The following is a 16,715-nucleotide window of genomic DNA, read 5'->3' on the forward strand; positions in this document are numbered from 1 at the left end:
GTTTGTCTCCTTGTTAGGATTGCATATTTTACTGGGGCCAGAACTGCCACCAGGCAAGGTTCCTTATGGTCTTCTGGTCCTTCCCTTTCCATCCTGTCCATAGAAAGCAAGAGCCAATGACCGAAAAATGATTAGAAGGGAAGACCTGGCTTTCCAAATATCCCCAGAAGACAGACTAGCAGTCTCCCTGAACTCTAAGACAGACTAGCAGTCTCCCTGAACTCTCCTGCTGTTCGTGGAGGCTCCGTCAAGGACAACAGAAGAGCCTCCTCCTGAGACTTCAAGCCCGAGAATCTGCACAGAGGGTTGGGCCTTTCTCTCCATGGGCGGAGCCCTTATTCCTGTCCAGTGACTTGGTCCTTTCATACAGTCATTTTCTTTGCACTCGTGACAGCGCTCCCACAAACGGACTGGATCCAGCCATTACTAGTTAAACACAAGTCCAGGATGGATTTCGTGGCAAAGGAACCAATTAACGTTGGGTAGATCAGGTCAGTCAAAGTAATTTTGGCTCTTGCAAGGCTTCACTGAGTAAGATCAGACGTGATGCTGGGCTCAATAATTCAATCATTCAATGGTATTTATTGAGCGCTTACTGTGTGCAGTGCACTGTACTAAGCACTTGGAAAGTACAATTCAGCAACAAAGAGAGACCATCCCTGCTTAAAGGGGGCTCCAGTCTCTTGTGGCTCATGCGCCTATGGAGAAGATCTGGGTCAGGCAAAAGACACTGTCATGGCCCAAAGGAACAGAGCCCTGAATAACCTAGGTGTATATAGCCATAATTTATTGTTATTATTATTAGTGTTACTAGGGATAGGTTGAACTGAAGCCCAGAGAAGTGAAGTGATTTACCTAAGGTCACAGAGCAGACAAGTGACAGAGTCAGGATTGGAACCCAGGTCCTTATGACTTCTAGGCCTGTGCTTTATCCACAAGGCCATACTGCTTCTCTATTTCTATATATGCCTGTAATTCACTTATGTATATGTACTTCATTTATATTCAAGCCTGTATCCCCTTCTAGACTGTAAGCTTACTGTGGGCAGGGAATGTGTCTACCAACTCTGTTTCATTGTACTCTCCCAAGTGCTTAGTACAGTGTTCTGCCCACGGTAAGCATTCAATACATACGATCAATTGATTGATTGACCTTTTGGAGAGGGGAAGCTCTGTGTCCATCTTGGAGCTTTCTCCCTGTGCTGGAGACATCTCTAGGCTACTGCAGGAGAGACTAGTGGTGGCCCAAGATAAGAAAAAGAATCACACTTAATTGTGGATTGCCTGACTTGTGTTTGAAAATTTGTTTACTAGAGTCTTGCGCTGTGTTGTAATGGGATCATAAGTATATTGAAGTGAATGGAATTCAGCCAGGACCTTGGAAAACAATCTTATTCTCTTGAGTGATTCAATGTAGTGGTTTTATATACACATGCATATGTGTGCAGGTTCTTCAGATGGGATTTTCCTGTATTGGAGTAGTTATTTGCCAGAGAATGTTCTCCAGCTGTTCTCTCTCTATCAAGGGAGGAATAAAAAGCACTGGACTTGAATTAAATGGGAAGGATTTCTGTTAAAGAAGCAGCATGGCCTAGCAGTTAGAGCAGGAGTCTGGAGGTCAGAATGACTTAGGTTCTAATCCCAGCTCTGCCATTTCTCTCCTGTGCAACCTTGGGCAAGTCACTTAACCTCTCTGTGCTTCAATTGCTTCATCTGCAAAATTGGGATGAAGACTGTGTCCCATCGAATTGTACATTCCAAGCACTTAGTACCGTGCTCTGCACATACTAAGCACTTAATAAATACTATTGAATGAATGAATGTAGGACGTGGACTGTGTCCAACCTGATTTGCTTGTATCTTCCCCAGTATTTAGTACAGTGCCTAGGATGTAGTAAGAGCTTAACCAATACTTTAAACAAATGGAAAAGGTGGTGAAGATTGTATGAAACTAGAACAAGTTACCAAGCAGTGCTATGATACCCCTCCCTTTTTGTGTTGCAAGGGGTAGGGCAGAGGTCTGACAACCTGGAGCGACCTAAGCCAAAGACATCCAAATGGAAGCATGACTGTGGATGGCCTTTCGAGCTTTCAGCTGATGTATGATAAAGCTAGCCCCACTCACCCACAAATTTCTAATATGGGCCAGTGGTTGTTTTTCATAAAATTTGGATTCCTTCCAACTCTATTTTTCAAAGGGTACAACCATTCTACCCGAAACAGGCAATTCAAAAAAAGAGTTAAAAAACCTTGTGACAGGACCCAGGATGTCGGTGTCTCAGACCCTCCGACCTTTCCCAGCTTTCTTTCCATCTTCTCATCTAGTCTATTTTGCATCTGTTTGTCATCACAGGTATTGCTTTTAAGGACATAGGGCCTTTTTAGCATTGAGATGGAAATAATCAAAGGGGAAATCACCCAAATTGGAAAAGCCTTAAATGAGATCATCTGGCCCTGAACATGAGAATCCACTGTCCTGGGTAATGGAAGTTGTCAAAGTCCAACCGTTTGGTTAACCGGATGAAGGGTAAACAGTGCTCATTCCAGGATCCTCCCCAAAAGGAAGGAGCAAATGGTCCAAACTACAAGCAAAAACAAACATTGATAATAAACATCAATAGAATGGAAGCAGATTGATAACTAGGATCATCTATAGCACCGTTCTCTTAATCTGAAAAGTGCCTGAGTGGGTGACTCAGAAAATTCGCACGCTTTTCCCCGTGAAATTTGCACACTTTTCAACTAAGGTCAAAATGCCCCGAAATCCCTTCAGCCTCTATTCCTTTTTTTTCCTTTTTCCATCCAAACCCAGGGGCTCCTCTATTCCTGCTGTGGCAGGTTGGGGTAATGCAGGCTGGAAAGCTAAAAGGTTTGGCGCTTGGGTTCTCTTCGTAACAAGTAACAGCACCAGTCATTAAACTCATGAATGAAATCTACTTTCCTGCCCATCTGATTTTCTGGCAGGATATACCATTTCCCCATCTTCTCCCAGCCCCAATAAAGCCCCGTGAAACAAAGGCAGCCCCAGTCTGACTTCCCTGCTGAGAGAGTACAGCAATGCTACTTGACAGAATTTTGGGCGTTTGAGGACCGCTCACCCTGAATGACAAGGGGCCAGAAAAGGTACCCGGTTAAATTTTTTATAGGCCTAGTGTGCAAGAAATTCTGTCTTAACATGATTCACATGCATGGCTACATTCTCCATGTCAGCAGTGTTGTCTTGGAACAGAAAGTCAACTCTCTATAAATGTTTTCTGGTGAAATACATGAAGATCCTCTTTTGTCACTGACTTTGCTCCCTACCTGTGAGAGAAAACTGAACGCTGACACAGGTTAACAAGGGAGATTGACAGAACTCCATCCCTAGAGAGCTTCAAAACTAGGATCAATTGCACCTTCCTTGGAAGGTTTAGGGCAGAATTGCCTCAAGGCAGGGGACTGGAGCAAATGTCATCTGAGGTCCCTTCCCATTCCAGGAGTCTGTCTCCAGCTGATAAATTGGTTCCATGCCTCTGAGTTTCTAAGATGAAGATAGATGGCTATGTTCAATTCACCTTCCACAACAACACTGGGAGAGGATTTATTTTCTAGGAGAAATGGATACATAGAGTCCTTAATTTCCCCCCTATGTGTCACTAATATGAGTTAACAGTGACCTTGTGCCCAGTGCGTGGCCACAGTTAATAAGGAAGGTGGCAAAAGAGGAAAATTGATTGATTTCAGAGACTGCATGACCAGGGACTATTAAGTGCACTGTTGTCCTTCACATCTGAAGTGTTCACAGAAAGGCTAAAGAAGTAATTCACTTGGAGTTGTTTGAATCGGAACTGTCAGAGGATCTGTGTGTGTCATTACTGGGTTATGGGCTCTCTACCATCTTCAGCCTCTTTCCCTCATGGAGCGCACAGATTGCAATCAGATGTCTGGCCTAATCCTAACTGTTTCCAGTGGGGGCTGCCAGGGCCCTGGGGATACGCCAGTGGGTAAAGCAGATACAGGCAGCTCTAATTAAGCACCGTAATGGGCATGTTTTCCTCTAGTTCTTTGCTCTCCACAATATTACCTCAGGCCTGCTGAGTACCCTGGTCCTTGGTTGTCCTGCCATCTCCTCCACATCTGGCAGGAAAGCAGACAGCCGGCTGGTGTAAGCAGCCACTGATGAATCAAACACACACAACAGCCAATGTTAGGATGGAGAGCATTGAAGCCTTGGCTACTGGGAAAAGCTCAGAATGGAGAAACCGTAGGCATAGAGCTCGTTGTAAGCAGGGAATGTGTCAGTTTATTGTTGTATTGTACTCTTAAGCACTTGGTACAGTGCTCTGCACACAGTAAGTGCTCAATAACTATGATTGAATGAATGAGTGGATCGTGGAGGCTGCCCTCACCCTCCCACTGCAGAACCACCACTTCCACCCGTTTCCCTGACCCTACCCCTCCACCCCAACCCACCGGATCCCGCTCTGATCCTCTGAACCTACTTAAGCCATCAATCCATCTCCCCTCACTCTTGGAGATTGAAGTCACTCCGTCCTCTTTGTAACTGCTCTGTCCTGGTTTCTCCGACTCAACGGCCTAACATTCTTAATTTTAACCTGTCCCCATTTCTGGTCATGTTGAGGCTGTCCCGTCCCCATGGAACCGTGTCGTAGTCCAGTCGGTCCCAAAGGGAGAATTCTTCCCCGGTGTCACTGGTTCACCGACAGTCAGGTAACTGAACCTGGACACACCTGATCCTCAGACGCTGTCTCCGATGCTACTGCAACCCAGCCTGCACAACTCATTTCTCTAATGCCAACCTACTCACTGTACCTCAATCTCATTTGTCTCGCCACCGACCTCTTGCTCATGTCCTGCCTCTGGCCTGGAACGCCCTCCCCCTTCATATCTGATAGACAATCACTCTCTCCACTTCAAATGCCTTATTAAAGGCACATCTCCTCCAAAAGGCCTTCCCCAACTAGATCCTTTTTCCCTCTTCTCTTACTCCTTTCTGCATCACCCTTGCACTCAGATTTGCACGCTTTATTCACCTCTCCCTCAGCCCCACATCACTTATGTATATATCCATTATTTGTTTAATCGTATTAATGTCCATCTCCCCCTCTAGACTGTAAGCTCATTGTGGGCAGAGAACGCGTCTACTGACTCTGTTATATTGTACTCTCCGAAGTGCACAGTACAGTGCTCTGCAAACAATAGGTGCTGAATAAATACCATCGATTGACTGATACGCCACGTTGACCAAACAATCTGCCTTTGCATTTATGCCTCAGCCCGGAACCTAATCCCAGATCCTAACTCTGACCCTCTCTTACTCTACCTCTAGCCTTGCTATGGTTGTTTGGAAACTGAGTTTTTTTGATGACTTTCCCCTGCTGACATCATTGAAGTCACTTAACTTCTCTGTGACTCAGTTACCTCCTCTGTACAATGTGGATTAAGACTGTGAACCCCATGTGGCACAGGGACTGTGTGTCCAACTTGATTACCTTGTATCTACCCCAGCGCTTAGACCACAGCTTGGCACATAGTAAATGCTTAACAAATACCATAATTATCATTATTGTTATTATTAATAATAATAATTAGAAGCAGCATGGCTTTGTGGTGGCTTTGTGGATAGAGCACGGGCCTGGGAGACAGAAGGACCTGGGTTCTAATCCCGGCTCTGCCACAGTCTGCCGAGTGGCTTGGGCAAGTCACTTAATTTCTCTGGGCCTGGTTACCTCATCTGTAAAATGGGGATTAAGAGTGGGAGCCCCATGTGGGAAAGGACTTTGTCCATCTTGATTAACTTGTATCTAACCTAGTGCTTAGAACAGTGCTTGGCACACAGTAAGCGCTTAACAAGTATTGTTAATATTAATCAACTCTTACCTGACCAGGAGCATTTGAAAGATGGCTATTTTTCAAGGACCGAATGTACTTAAATGTCCCACAGACAGAACACATGGATCACTTTCCTTTAGTCTGGCTTTTGAAAGTGAAGGCAGACCACATGGGCAAAATTCAAAGGTTACAAGAGTGACACATGGAAAGTTAATTGAGCTATAAAGGTCGTTCAAATGAAAGGAGACTTCCAGATGTAGTGGTGTTTGTTTAAAAACACTTATATGTGCCCTAAGGTATCTTGTCTCTGAGAGAACTAGGTGGTGCAACACCAGCTGGCTAAATCTAACCTGTCAACAGGACAGCCTACACTTCCTGGATCAATAAGTTAAGCTGGAACAGGAAAGCTTTTTCCCCCCTCTTAAAATGGCATCTCTGACTAGGACTCGTTTAAGGACTCTAGCTGTTTCTGTTTGGCCCATGGTCTCCAATGGTGATAGTAAATTCTGCAAAAAATCTCCTCCATAAACTCAACCAGCTAAAAAGTGTTCATGAGAGCTGCTCTCCTTTTGTTGGAATCTTCTGTTTTCTTGGAAGAGATGGAGGCTCCTTTGGGAAATTATTATTATTATATTAATGGCATTTATTAAGCACTTACTATGTGCCAGGCACCGTATTAAGGACTGGCATAGATACAGGAGAATCAGATTGTCCCACATGGAGCTCACAATTTTAGTCCCCATTTTTACCGATGAGGTAACTGAAGCACAGAGAAGTTAAGTGGCTTGCCCAAGGTCACACACCTGACAAGTGGCTAATGGACCATGTGAAAACAAGGATGTTGTGCTGGGAGATCTTTTTCATAGGTTATTTTTATGAGTATTGTGGATCACTGCTATAGACTTTTGCTCCTTCCTCAACTCTGTTGTTTCCTGTTTGTTTTATTTTTACATTTCCCAACGTCTTGATGAAAGGTGTTTACAATACCACCAATGTAAAAAAACACTTTCTTTTGTTTCTCCAGTGTTTTATTTTGTCTGAGAATAATTAAATTTGATTAAGTTAATTTAAAAGTGAAACTTCATGCTTTTATTTCAGAAAAAATAATTTCCTCCGCTTGGAATTAAGCACTGTTTTGAGTGGAAGCACAATATGTTTTGTTTCAGCGGCATTAGCATTTAAGGTCTGATTTTATTTGCAATTCTTTTTTTAAGATGAATTCCAGATAAATCCCTCTCCCATGCATTTTGTTTTTTCTTTCATTAACTTTGATTTGGGATAAACAGAGTTATCAAAAATAAACCATTTGTCTCCCTGCATACTTACTATTTTCACTGCTAAAAGGATTGAACAAATGTGTACCTTATTTGCCATCTAGTGAGCTCTCATAGGAATTGCACTGCAATGAATATTTCGCTCTAGCTTTCACACTACATCAGTCACAGCTAAAACTGTCAAACTGTCACCATAATTATGATAATTGCCATAGCACTTTGCAGATGGAAAGAGTAAATCCCTTCCTCTCGAACTCTTTTACAACAAAAGTACTGTAGGACTGACCTTGATTTGTTAGTCACAATTAAATTTGGATAGACGACCTTAATACAAATAACAGATGACCGACTCCAGGAGCCAAGGACGCCCTCTCCCCCCGACCCAAATTGTCCCTCCTGGTTTATTATAAAGAGGTTTTAATTGGACGCCTCTTCTCCAATTAATGCCTAGTGCTCTGTAGGTCCTTAGCCCATTAATCTTTCCTGCTTTCTGTGAAGGAAATGATGTAGCCCGAGGACAATTCCCCAGCCAGTCTGTGATCGGATTCTAACATTTGGGTCACATTTAAGAGAAGCAGCATGGTCTATTGGATAGAGCACAGGTCTGGGAGTCAGAAGGACCTGGGTTCTAATCTCAGCTCTGCCACTTGTCTGTTGAGTGTACTTGGGCAAGTCACTTCACTTCTCTGAGCCTCAGTTACCTCATCTGTAAAAAGGGGGCTAAGACTGTGAGCTCCATATGGGAAGGGACTGTGTCCAAAGTGATAATCTTGTATACACCCCAGCAGTTGGTACAGTGCCTGGCATGTAGTAGATGTTTCACAAATACCACAATTATTTTTTTTTAGGAAGGAATGTGGCTTTATTGAATGAGCCCGAGCCTGGGAGTCACAGGACCAGAGTTCTAGAGGATGTGGGTTCTAATCCCGCTTCCACCACTTGTCTGCTGTGTGGCCTTGGGCAAGCCACTTAACTTCTCTATGCCTCAGTTATCTCATCTTTAAAGTGGGCATTTAGACTGTGAGCCCCACATGGGACAACCTGCTTACCTTGTATCTACCCCAGCTCTTACAACAGTGCTTGGCACACAGTAAGCATTTAAGAAATCCCAGTATTATTATTTTATTATTATTAATCCCAGCTCCGCCACTTGTCTGCTCTGTGACCTTGGGCAAGTTGCCACTTGTCTGCTCTGTGACCTTGAGCAAGTTGTTAACTTCTCTGTGCCTCAGTTTCCTCATCTGTAACATGGGGATTGAATCCTACTCTTTCCTACCTAGACTGTGAGCCCCATGCAGAACAGGAACTTTGTCCAAACCAATAACCTCATCTCTACCCCAGTACTTAGAACAGTACTTGCGTGGCTCAGTGGAAAGAGCACGGGCTTTGGAGTCAGGGCTCATGAGTTCGAATCCCAGCTCTGCCACTTGTCAGCTGTGTGACTGTGGGCAAGTCACTTAACTTCTCTGTACCTCAGTTCCCTCATCTGTAAAATGGGGATTAAGACTGTGAGCCCCACATGGGACAACCTGATTCCCCTGTGTCTACCCCAGCGCTTAGAACAGTGCTCGGCACATAGTAAGCGCTTAACAAATACCAACATTATTACTTGGAACATAGTAAGTGCTTAAGAACTATAATAATAATTTAAGGCCAATACTTCTTGTTATTAATGATAATATAAAATAACAATGAGAATATAGTTTAGCACGGGATCCTGATGGACTCTTCTTCTACCAATCCTTGCCCTAATACATTCTCTCTCCTTTCTGTATGCTCTCCCTTTGCCCCGGAGCCCTTAACAGCTGAGCAACCTAAATTTCCCCCTTGGCATCAGCCTCCATTTGTAAATTCCCCCTCAACTCTAGACTGAACAGTCCATAATCTACAGTCCTCTAGATTCTATTTCCTTGAGGGCAGGAAACATATCTATGAACCCTGTTGTATCGAGATCTCCCAAGCACTTAGCACAAAGTTGATGGATCAACTCTGGCTTCTCTCCCACAGGCTCTCAGGGTTGGAAACTCAAACCATTGACCCTCAGGGTGTTTATGACATTTGCATTTTCCTTTTTCCCTTCCAGGTGATGGCCGGACCACTTGCCCCTCTTTGGCTGCTGGGAGTGGCGGTCGCCATTTATCTGGGCTCCATCGGAGGCGTCCAGGGTGGGGCCTACTATGGGATCAAGCAACTGCCCCCGCAGATCCCACCGTACCAGCCCTTGGGACAAGTACCTCACATACCTTTGGGCAAAGATGGTCTTCCCATGAGCAAAGAGCTGCCCCCTATGCAATATGTCAAAGAGTACCCGCACATCCCCCAGTATATGAAGGAGATGCCGCCCGTGCCAAGGATGGGCAAGGAGTCTGCTGCCAAGAAAAACAAAGGTAAATTCTACGTGACCACGCCTTCCTGTCCCCGTCCCCTCCTCCACCTCTGGCCCTCCACTGGGTGGGGCTGCCACGCTTGGGCATCGACCGGAATTGGGATTGGGGAGCAGAGAGGAAAAAGAAGGTGTATTCCGGACTGCACCCTTGTAGCCCTCATGTCTGGACCATCCCCCTGCCCCGGCTCCCTTCTACTCTTCCTGGTTGGGACTGATTCTTATCACACCCAACTGAGGAAGTAGACGTTCCAATGGAGCAGAAGGAAGCTCTTCTTAGCCTGTTGACATTACCCATGACCCATTGGGCTCACAAGAGAGATTATGGCGATGCGTATATGTTCATCTCTAGGAACGGGAACAGAGGAAAACCTCTAATGCTGCAAGCACAGGGATGGGGTCATCTTCTGCTCTTGATCCATGTGGTGAAGGTGGCCATCAAACTTCTACCACTCTAGCTCCACCCCAGAATTAGCCCCCACCCAGCCATCTAAAAAAAATGCCTCAGAAGGCAGTAACCCCAGGCCCTGGAGGCCATTGTCCCCTGTGGGGTTCCAGCTATGGGGGCGAAGCCATTGTTTTCACCCATATGTGGGTAGTTGGGCTAAGATTGTAAACTCCTTGAGGGCACGGATCATGTACAGTAATTCTATTGTGCTCTCCAAGTACTAAGGACAGTGCGCTGCACACAGTAGGTGCTCAGTAAATAGTATCGATTGCTTATTTGACTGGACTCACAGCCTTGCACATCCCAGGCCTCTGACTAGCTCAGAGAGCCTCTGAATTGGGCTGTAAGGTCCTAAAGTTGTGCCGACTCTTTGATGAAGCCTCTCTGCCCCTTCTAACCCCTATCTTCCTAACTGTCCTGCACTCAAAATGAAAAATTGGCCCCCGTGTTTATCACTATTTTAGGGCCTTTACCGTAGTCGAGATTGAAAAGGGAATATAAGAGACTGCATCAGATAGGCTGGAAAAGTATCACCCTGATAAGTTAAGAGCCCCGGCATTAGATCATTGTGTAATATAGCCTTGCTAGCAGCATGTCGCTATGGGTCGGAAACGACTTGACGGCATAAGACAAGACAAGACAAGACAAGGCAGCACAGGGTGGCCATTTATCAGCTTTTATACTAGACAATCCAATTTGTAGCTGGTCTACCCCCGACCAGGTCACTTGTGGCACTGGGTGCTTTTATGACCGATTTAAAAAAAAATTTTTATTCAACATCCAGCTTTGCTTTGCCCTCGGCTGCTGCCACTGAGTTGGCAGTATGGCTTAGTGGAAAAAGTGCAGGGCTGGGAGTCAGAGGATCTGGATTCTAATTCTGGTCTGTTTGGTGACCTTAGGCAAATCACTTAACTTCCCTGTGCTCAGTTTCGTCACAAGTAAAATGGGGATTCAACACCTGCTCTCTCTCCAAGTTAGACTGTGACCCCCATGCGGGACAGGGACTGCATCCAATCTGATTAGCTTGTATCTTCTCCAGGACTCAGTACAGTACCTGATGCATAAGCGCTTATCAAATATGGTAAAAAAAAAAAATTGGAGACTCAGAGTGGGAGACCAAATCAAATAGGGCCCGGATAGAAATGCTATAGCTCTGAAGGAAGTTCAGGAAGGAAGAAGGGTTCTCCGGGAGAAATAATACCCTAGGGGCACAAAATGGCACGATTGACATTATGTTGTGGGAACGCCCCCAGCTGCGGATCTGACACCACCTTGAGTGACATCTCCTGGCTCGGGGATCCATGGGGGCCTTTGGTGGCCAGCCGACCTATCCATCCCCACTATGTAAACGGGAAGGGAGATGAAGAAAGTGATTTGGCCTGGTGACATTTCAGTTAATGGCTGTCCTTGTGTTCATCTTTTTCTTTCAAATAGAAATCCCGATGGCCAGCCTGAGAGGAGAGCAAGGCCCCCGGGGTGAGCCTGGGCCCAGAGGGCCCCCAGGGCCCCCGGGGTTACCGGGCCATGGGATGCCTGGAATCAAAGGAAAGCCTGGACCGCAAGGCTACCCCGGGATTGGCAAACCAGGTATGCCCGGGATGCCCGGGAAGCCCGGCGGCATGGGACTGCCGGGGATCAAGGGTGACCTCGGGCCGAAGGGCGAGGTAGGGCCCATGGGGATGCCGGGCCCTCAGGGCCCCCCGGGGCCACACGGCCTCCCTGGCATAGGAAAGCCAGGTGTTCAGGGGTTGCCAGGGCAACCGGGGCCCAAGGGAGAACCGGGCCTGAAAGGGCAGCCAGGCCTCCCGGGCCTCCAGGGCCCGAAAGGGGAAAAAGGGATCAGCATGCCGGGCTTGCCGGGACTCAAGGGCCCCCCCGGGAATACCGGGACAGCCCGGGCCAGTGGGCCTCCCGGGGATGGGCAAACCGGGACTGACCGGCTTCCCGGGGCCCCAGGGGCCTCTGGGGAAACCAGGGATTCAGGGCGAACCCGGCCCACAGGGCCCCATTGGGGTCCCTGGGATCCAGGGTCCGCCCGGTTTGCCTGGGTTGGGGAAGCCGGGCCAAGATGGAATCCCCGGCCAACCGGGATTCCCCGGTGGAAAGGGGGAGCAGGGCCTGCCCGGCCCGCCCGGGCCCCCCGGCATGCCGGGGGTGGGCAAGCCGGGTTTCCCCGGGCCAAAAGGCGACCGGGGCATGGGGGGAGTTCCCGGAGCCCAGGGGCCCAGGGGAGAGAAAGGGCACATGGGGGCCCCGGGCATGAGCGGGCCTCCGGGAGAGCCGGGCCCACCGGGGCTTCCCGGCCCCATGGGGCCTCCAGGGGTCACCGGCTTCCCGGGCCCTAAGGGAGAGGGTGGAGCCGTTGGGCTGCCGGGGCCTTTGGGCCCCAAGGGGGAGCCGGGCCTGCAGGGCTTTCCGGGGAAACCGGGCTTCTTGGGGGAGGTAGGACCCCCGGGCATGAGAGGCCTGCCAGGCCCCATCGGGCCCAAAGGGGAAGCTGGACACAAGGGGCTGCCGGGCCTGCCGGGGGTCCCCGGTGTGATGGGCCCCAAGGGGCAGCCGGGACCCCCTGGGAACCAGGGATTGCAGGGGCCCACCGGCATCCCCGGGATCGGGGGAGCCAGCGGCCCCATCGGACCCCCCGGCCTCCCGGGCCCTAAGGGCGAACCGGGCATGCCCGGGCCCCCTGGGTTTCCCGGGGTGGGGAAGCCCGGCCTGGCAGGACTGCACGGCCCTCCGGGCAAGCCGGGCGCCCTCGGCCCCCAAGGTCAACCCGGCCTCCCGGGCCCTCCAGGCCCACCTGGGCCCCCAGGCCCCCCAGCCTTGGAGGGGCCTCCCACCCCGCCGGCCGTCGGCCAGTATTTGCCCGAGGTGGAGCCGGGCCTTGAAGGGATGAAGACCCCTTACGCCTATGGGGGCAAGAAGGGGAAGAACGGAGGCGGGGCCTACCAAGTGCCCGCCTTCACGGCCGAGCTGACCACTCCCTTCCCGCCCGTCGGCGCCCCCGTCAAGTTTGACAAACTGCTCTACAACGGCAGGCAGAACTACAACCCCCAGACGGGCATCTTCACCTGCGAGGTCCCGGGGGTCTACTACTTTGCCTACCATGTCCACTGCAAAGGGGGCAGCGTGTGGGTCGCCTTATTCAAGAACAACGAGCCCATGATGTACACCTACGACGAATACAAGAAGGGCTTCCTGGATCAGGCGTCAGGGAGTGCCGTGCTGCAGCTCAGGCCGGAGACCAGGTTTATATCCAGATGCCTTCAGAACAGGCCGCCGGACTCTTACGCGGGCCAATATGTCCACTCCTCTTTTTCAGGTATTTATTGTATCCCATGTAGAGATGAATATGCCCTCCGGCCCCGCTCCCTCCCCCGGCCCTTACGAGTAGGCAAAAGAACAAGTTAAACATCACTATGGAAGGAGCCAAACGAGTAGCTGCTTCAGAGAGTTTATGCCGTTGAAAAGTTGTATCGGATGACAGTTTGGACCGTGGTGTACAAAAATAATAAAAAAAGGCAAGGTTTTGACGTTCTGCCCCACTAATCATTGAAAATGATGACACGGACCAAATTCGGATCAAGTTCCCAACGGTTGTTTTTCCCAGGGTATCATATTAACAGGTGTTGGGCATGCGTTTCCATGATACCATTCCTGCTATGAGCTGGTCCAAATATTTCAGCCTAAGAGCTCAGCTCAAACGCATGTCACTCGCTACTGTTTTCTTAACAAAATGGCCCAAAAATGAACATCAAAAGTGGGAAAGAAAACTAGTTGGGAATTCAGAGTGTAATCAGTCAATCAATCAATCAGTGGTATTTCTTAAGCTCCTTACTGTGTGCAGGGCACTTACTAAGCGCTTGGGAGATGATGATACAGAATTCACAGACACATTCCTGTCCACAGGGATCTTACAATCTAGAGTAATGGTCTTTGTTCCCACGTGGGGTGCTTTTTTGAGCACATTTGACCACTCTGTACCGGGAACAAAAGAGCATCACTCTGGCTGAAAGGGTCCAGGCCTGTTCGCTATAGCAGTTCCATTTTTTCAGGTTCTCATTTTAAAAGGACTGAACAGACATGAATCAATTACCCCAGGCTAACTCACCCGCTCCCAGCCAAATGTCAAAGCCCAAACATTGATATGCAGGTCGGACAGAGCTCTGGCCTAATATCCATGTGTCTAGCCTCCCAAATAATGAATCTGGTGGGGATGTTGCCTGGTCATCTGATGGATACCGATGGAATGGAGAATGATAGTCCATATTTTTAAACAGGGGCGTGTCAATGAGCCTTGGAACCAAGGGAGAGAGCTGGGTGTCAGGTGTCTGCTCATTTATGAAATGAGCACCATATCTCTTTTACCACCACTGAGGGAGCAGAAATTTCATCTCTGGCTGCCAAAAAAAATTCCAATTGGCCAAGGATCCAACTCCAAACGTTGTTCAGATTACCAATTTGTCTCAATGTATGTAACAGCAGACATAACTGGCAGAGGGTCGGTCGGGGGAAGCAAAGTCTATGCAAGATACTGTGTGTTCAACTATGGTGCTAATCTCAGAGCTAAATGAATTACTCCACTTCATTTTAACAGGAGTTTTAAGTCAGTTATCTTTATGTCTATTCCTCTTTTGACTGTCACAGTATCCCAAGAATGTAAAAACAAAAGCTCATCTGTTCTCATGTTTAAGTCTTGTGAAAATCCTTATTTAATTCCAAACTAGAATTGTTCTTATGAAAGTGGACTAAACTGGCATTACCATTATTTAAGTACAGATTTTAATGCAGTTCTGTGTCCCCTAGTGGGATGCATCAATTTATAGTGGCATCTAATCTCAAATCATTTACACAGAGTGGTGGCGTGAACAGACTGGTAACTCCATTGAGTTTCCATGATGGATTTGAGACTCATCAATAGCAATCATTTTTGTATTTAAATCTTTGTACTGATTGGAGAAAAATACCTTATTAAATATCTTTAAAAGTATTGCTTTTCTCTTTTTTTCATCTCAGCAAGCAACACTTCCGAGAATTCCGTGTCATAAAATCTCCTGACTGAAGGACGCCCAACCAAGGCAAGCATTTGACAATTCTCTTCCCAGATGATCACCTCCACTCAATGCTGCTTTTCGGAAGACCCCTCCCCCCAAATTCCTGCTCAGTCTCAACTCTCTATTCTCTTGTCCAGGTGGTATCTGGTGGCCCAACCCGAGAAAGTTGAGTTCTTTTGGGGTTCACACCCATTCTTGAAATAAGGAACAATTTTCTATATTCAAAAGACTTACTTCTGAAATACTGGTGCAAAAAACTGAAGCAGCATAGTCCCTTAAAAGTGTTCCTTGTCTTAAGAAAAGGTATTTATACTATTGGAATATTTGAACTCATTCCACATGATAGGAAAGTTGTTCTGGTGATTTTCAGATAAAGAGTGTGAATTGCAACACTTTGAAAACATCTTTCAACAATTCTTGTGTTTAATCTTTCGACTGAGTGCTTACTGTGTATACTAAGCTCTTGGGAGAGTACAGTATAACAAGGTTGGTAGACACGTTCCCTGCCCACAGCGCGATTACAGTCTAGAGGAGAGACAGATATTAATATAAATAAATAAATTACAGATATGTACATAAGTGCTGCTGGGCTGAGGGGTGAATAAAGGGTGCAAATCCAAGGGCAAGGGTGACAAGGGAGTGGGAGAAGAGGATTTGAGGGATTGGTCAGGGAAGGCCTCGTTGAAGGAGATTGCCTTCAATAAGTCCTTGAAGGTGAGGAGAGTAAACTGTTGGGAAGTGTTGGAAAACGGCTGAACAGCTTGTGTAGAAATATGATCTGGGCAGCAGTGAAGTATGGACTTAAGTGGGGAGAGAAAGGAGGCAGGGAAGTCTTGTATTAGGGAAAAAAACAACAGCAAGACTTCATCTACCCATTGTCCCAAAATTCTGCTAAATGACTCTTCACTAACTTAACCTGACACCCGGTGCTCTACCACAGAAACCAAGGAAGAGAAAGGAAGAATGAATGTCCCACTTGGGACTAGGAATTTCAAGAGCTTATGAGGAAGTGAAGAAACTAACCTAGGAATGGACACTACTGTCTTCTGCTTCCTGATTTGTTCTTTTCAGTAATCTTTGCTGCACTGAAACTATGCAGAAACTGATACTTCAGTTAGAGACTGACATTAATCAATCAACCAATGTATTTATTGAGTACTATGTGCAGAGCACTGTATTAGGTGCTTGAGAGACTACAATCTTGGGCACCTTTTTACCACCCCTTATATTTTTATTTAACTATGTTATTACCTATTAAAATATTAAAACAAAAAACCATATTTCATTATTATTTTTATTTAACTATGTTAATACCTATTAAATATTAAAACAAAAAACCATATTTCCTTTATGGGAATAACTACGTGTTTGTACTTTTGGTCCATTGCTGATGTCATTCATAAGTTTTTGAGTGTGGCCTAGTGGATAGAGCACGGGCCAAAAAAGTCAGAAGGACATGGATTCTAATCCCGGCTTTTGCCACTTGCCTGCTGGTGGACCCTGGGCAAGTCACTTCACTTCTCTGTGCCTCAGTTACCTCATCTGTAAAATGGGATGGAGACCATAATAATAATAATAATGTTGGTATTTATTAAGTGCTTACTATGTGCCGAGCACTGTTCAAAGCGCTGGGGTAGACACAGGGGAATCAGGTTGTCCCACGTGGGGCTCACAGTCTTAATCCCCATTTTACAGATGAGGTAACTGAGGCATAGAGAAGTGAT

General features: G+C 47.1%; 1 protein-coding gene across 1 annotated transcript in view; it reads left to right on the top strand.

Annotated features, from left to right (window-relative positions):
- COL8A1 (collagen type VIII alpha 1 chain) overlaps positions 1-13,471 on the top strand; it is a 96,833-nt gene extending 83,362 nt beyond the window's left edge. Inside the window, 5 exon segments of the mRNA XM_039914523.1 lie at positions 9,190-9,493; positions 11,372-11,808; positions 11,810-13,175; positions 13,178-13,224; positions 13,226-13,471. Coding sequence (XP_039770457.1) covers positions 9,193-9,493; positions 11,372-11,808; positions 11,810-13,175; positions 13,178-13,224; positions 13,226-13,348 — 2,274 coding nt within the window. The 5' untranslated portion in view covers positions 9,190-9,192 and the 3' untranslated portion in view covers positions 13,349-13,471.
- Positions 13,472-16,715: the final 3,244 nt, after the last annotated feature.

This window comes from Ornithorhynchus anatinus, chromosome 17, assembly GCF_004115215.2.
Source record: "Ornithorhynchus anatinus isolate Pmale09 chromosome 17, mOrnAna1.pri.v4, whole genome shotgun sequence".
NCBI classification, from domain to species: Eukaryota; Metazoa; Chordata; class Mammalia; order Monotremata; family Ornithorhynchidae; genus Ornithorhynchus; species Ornithorhynchus anatinus.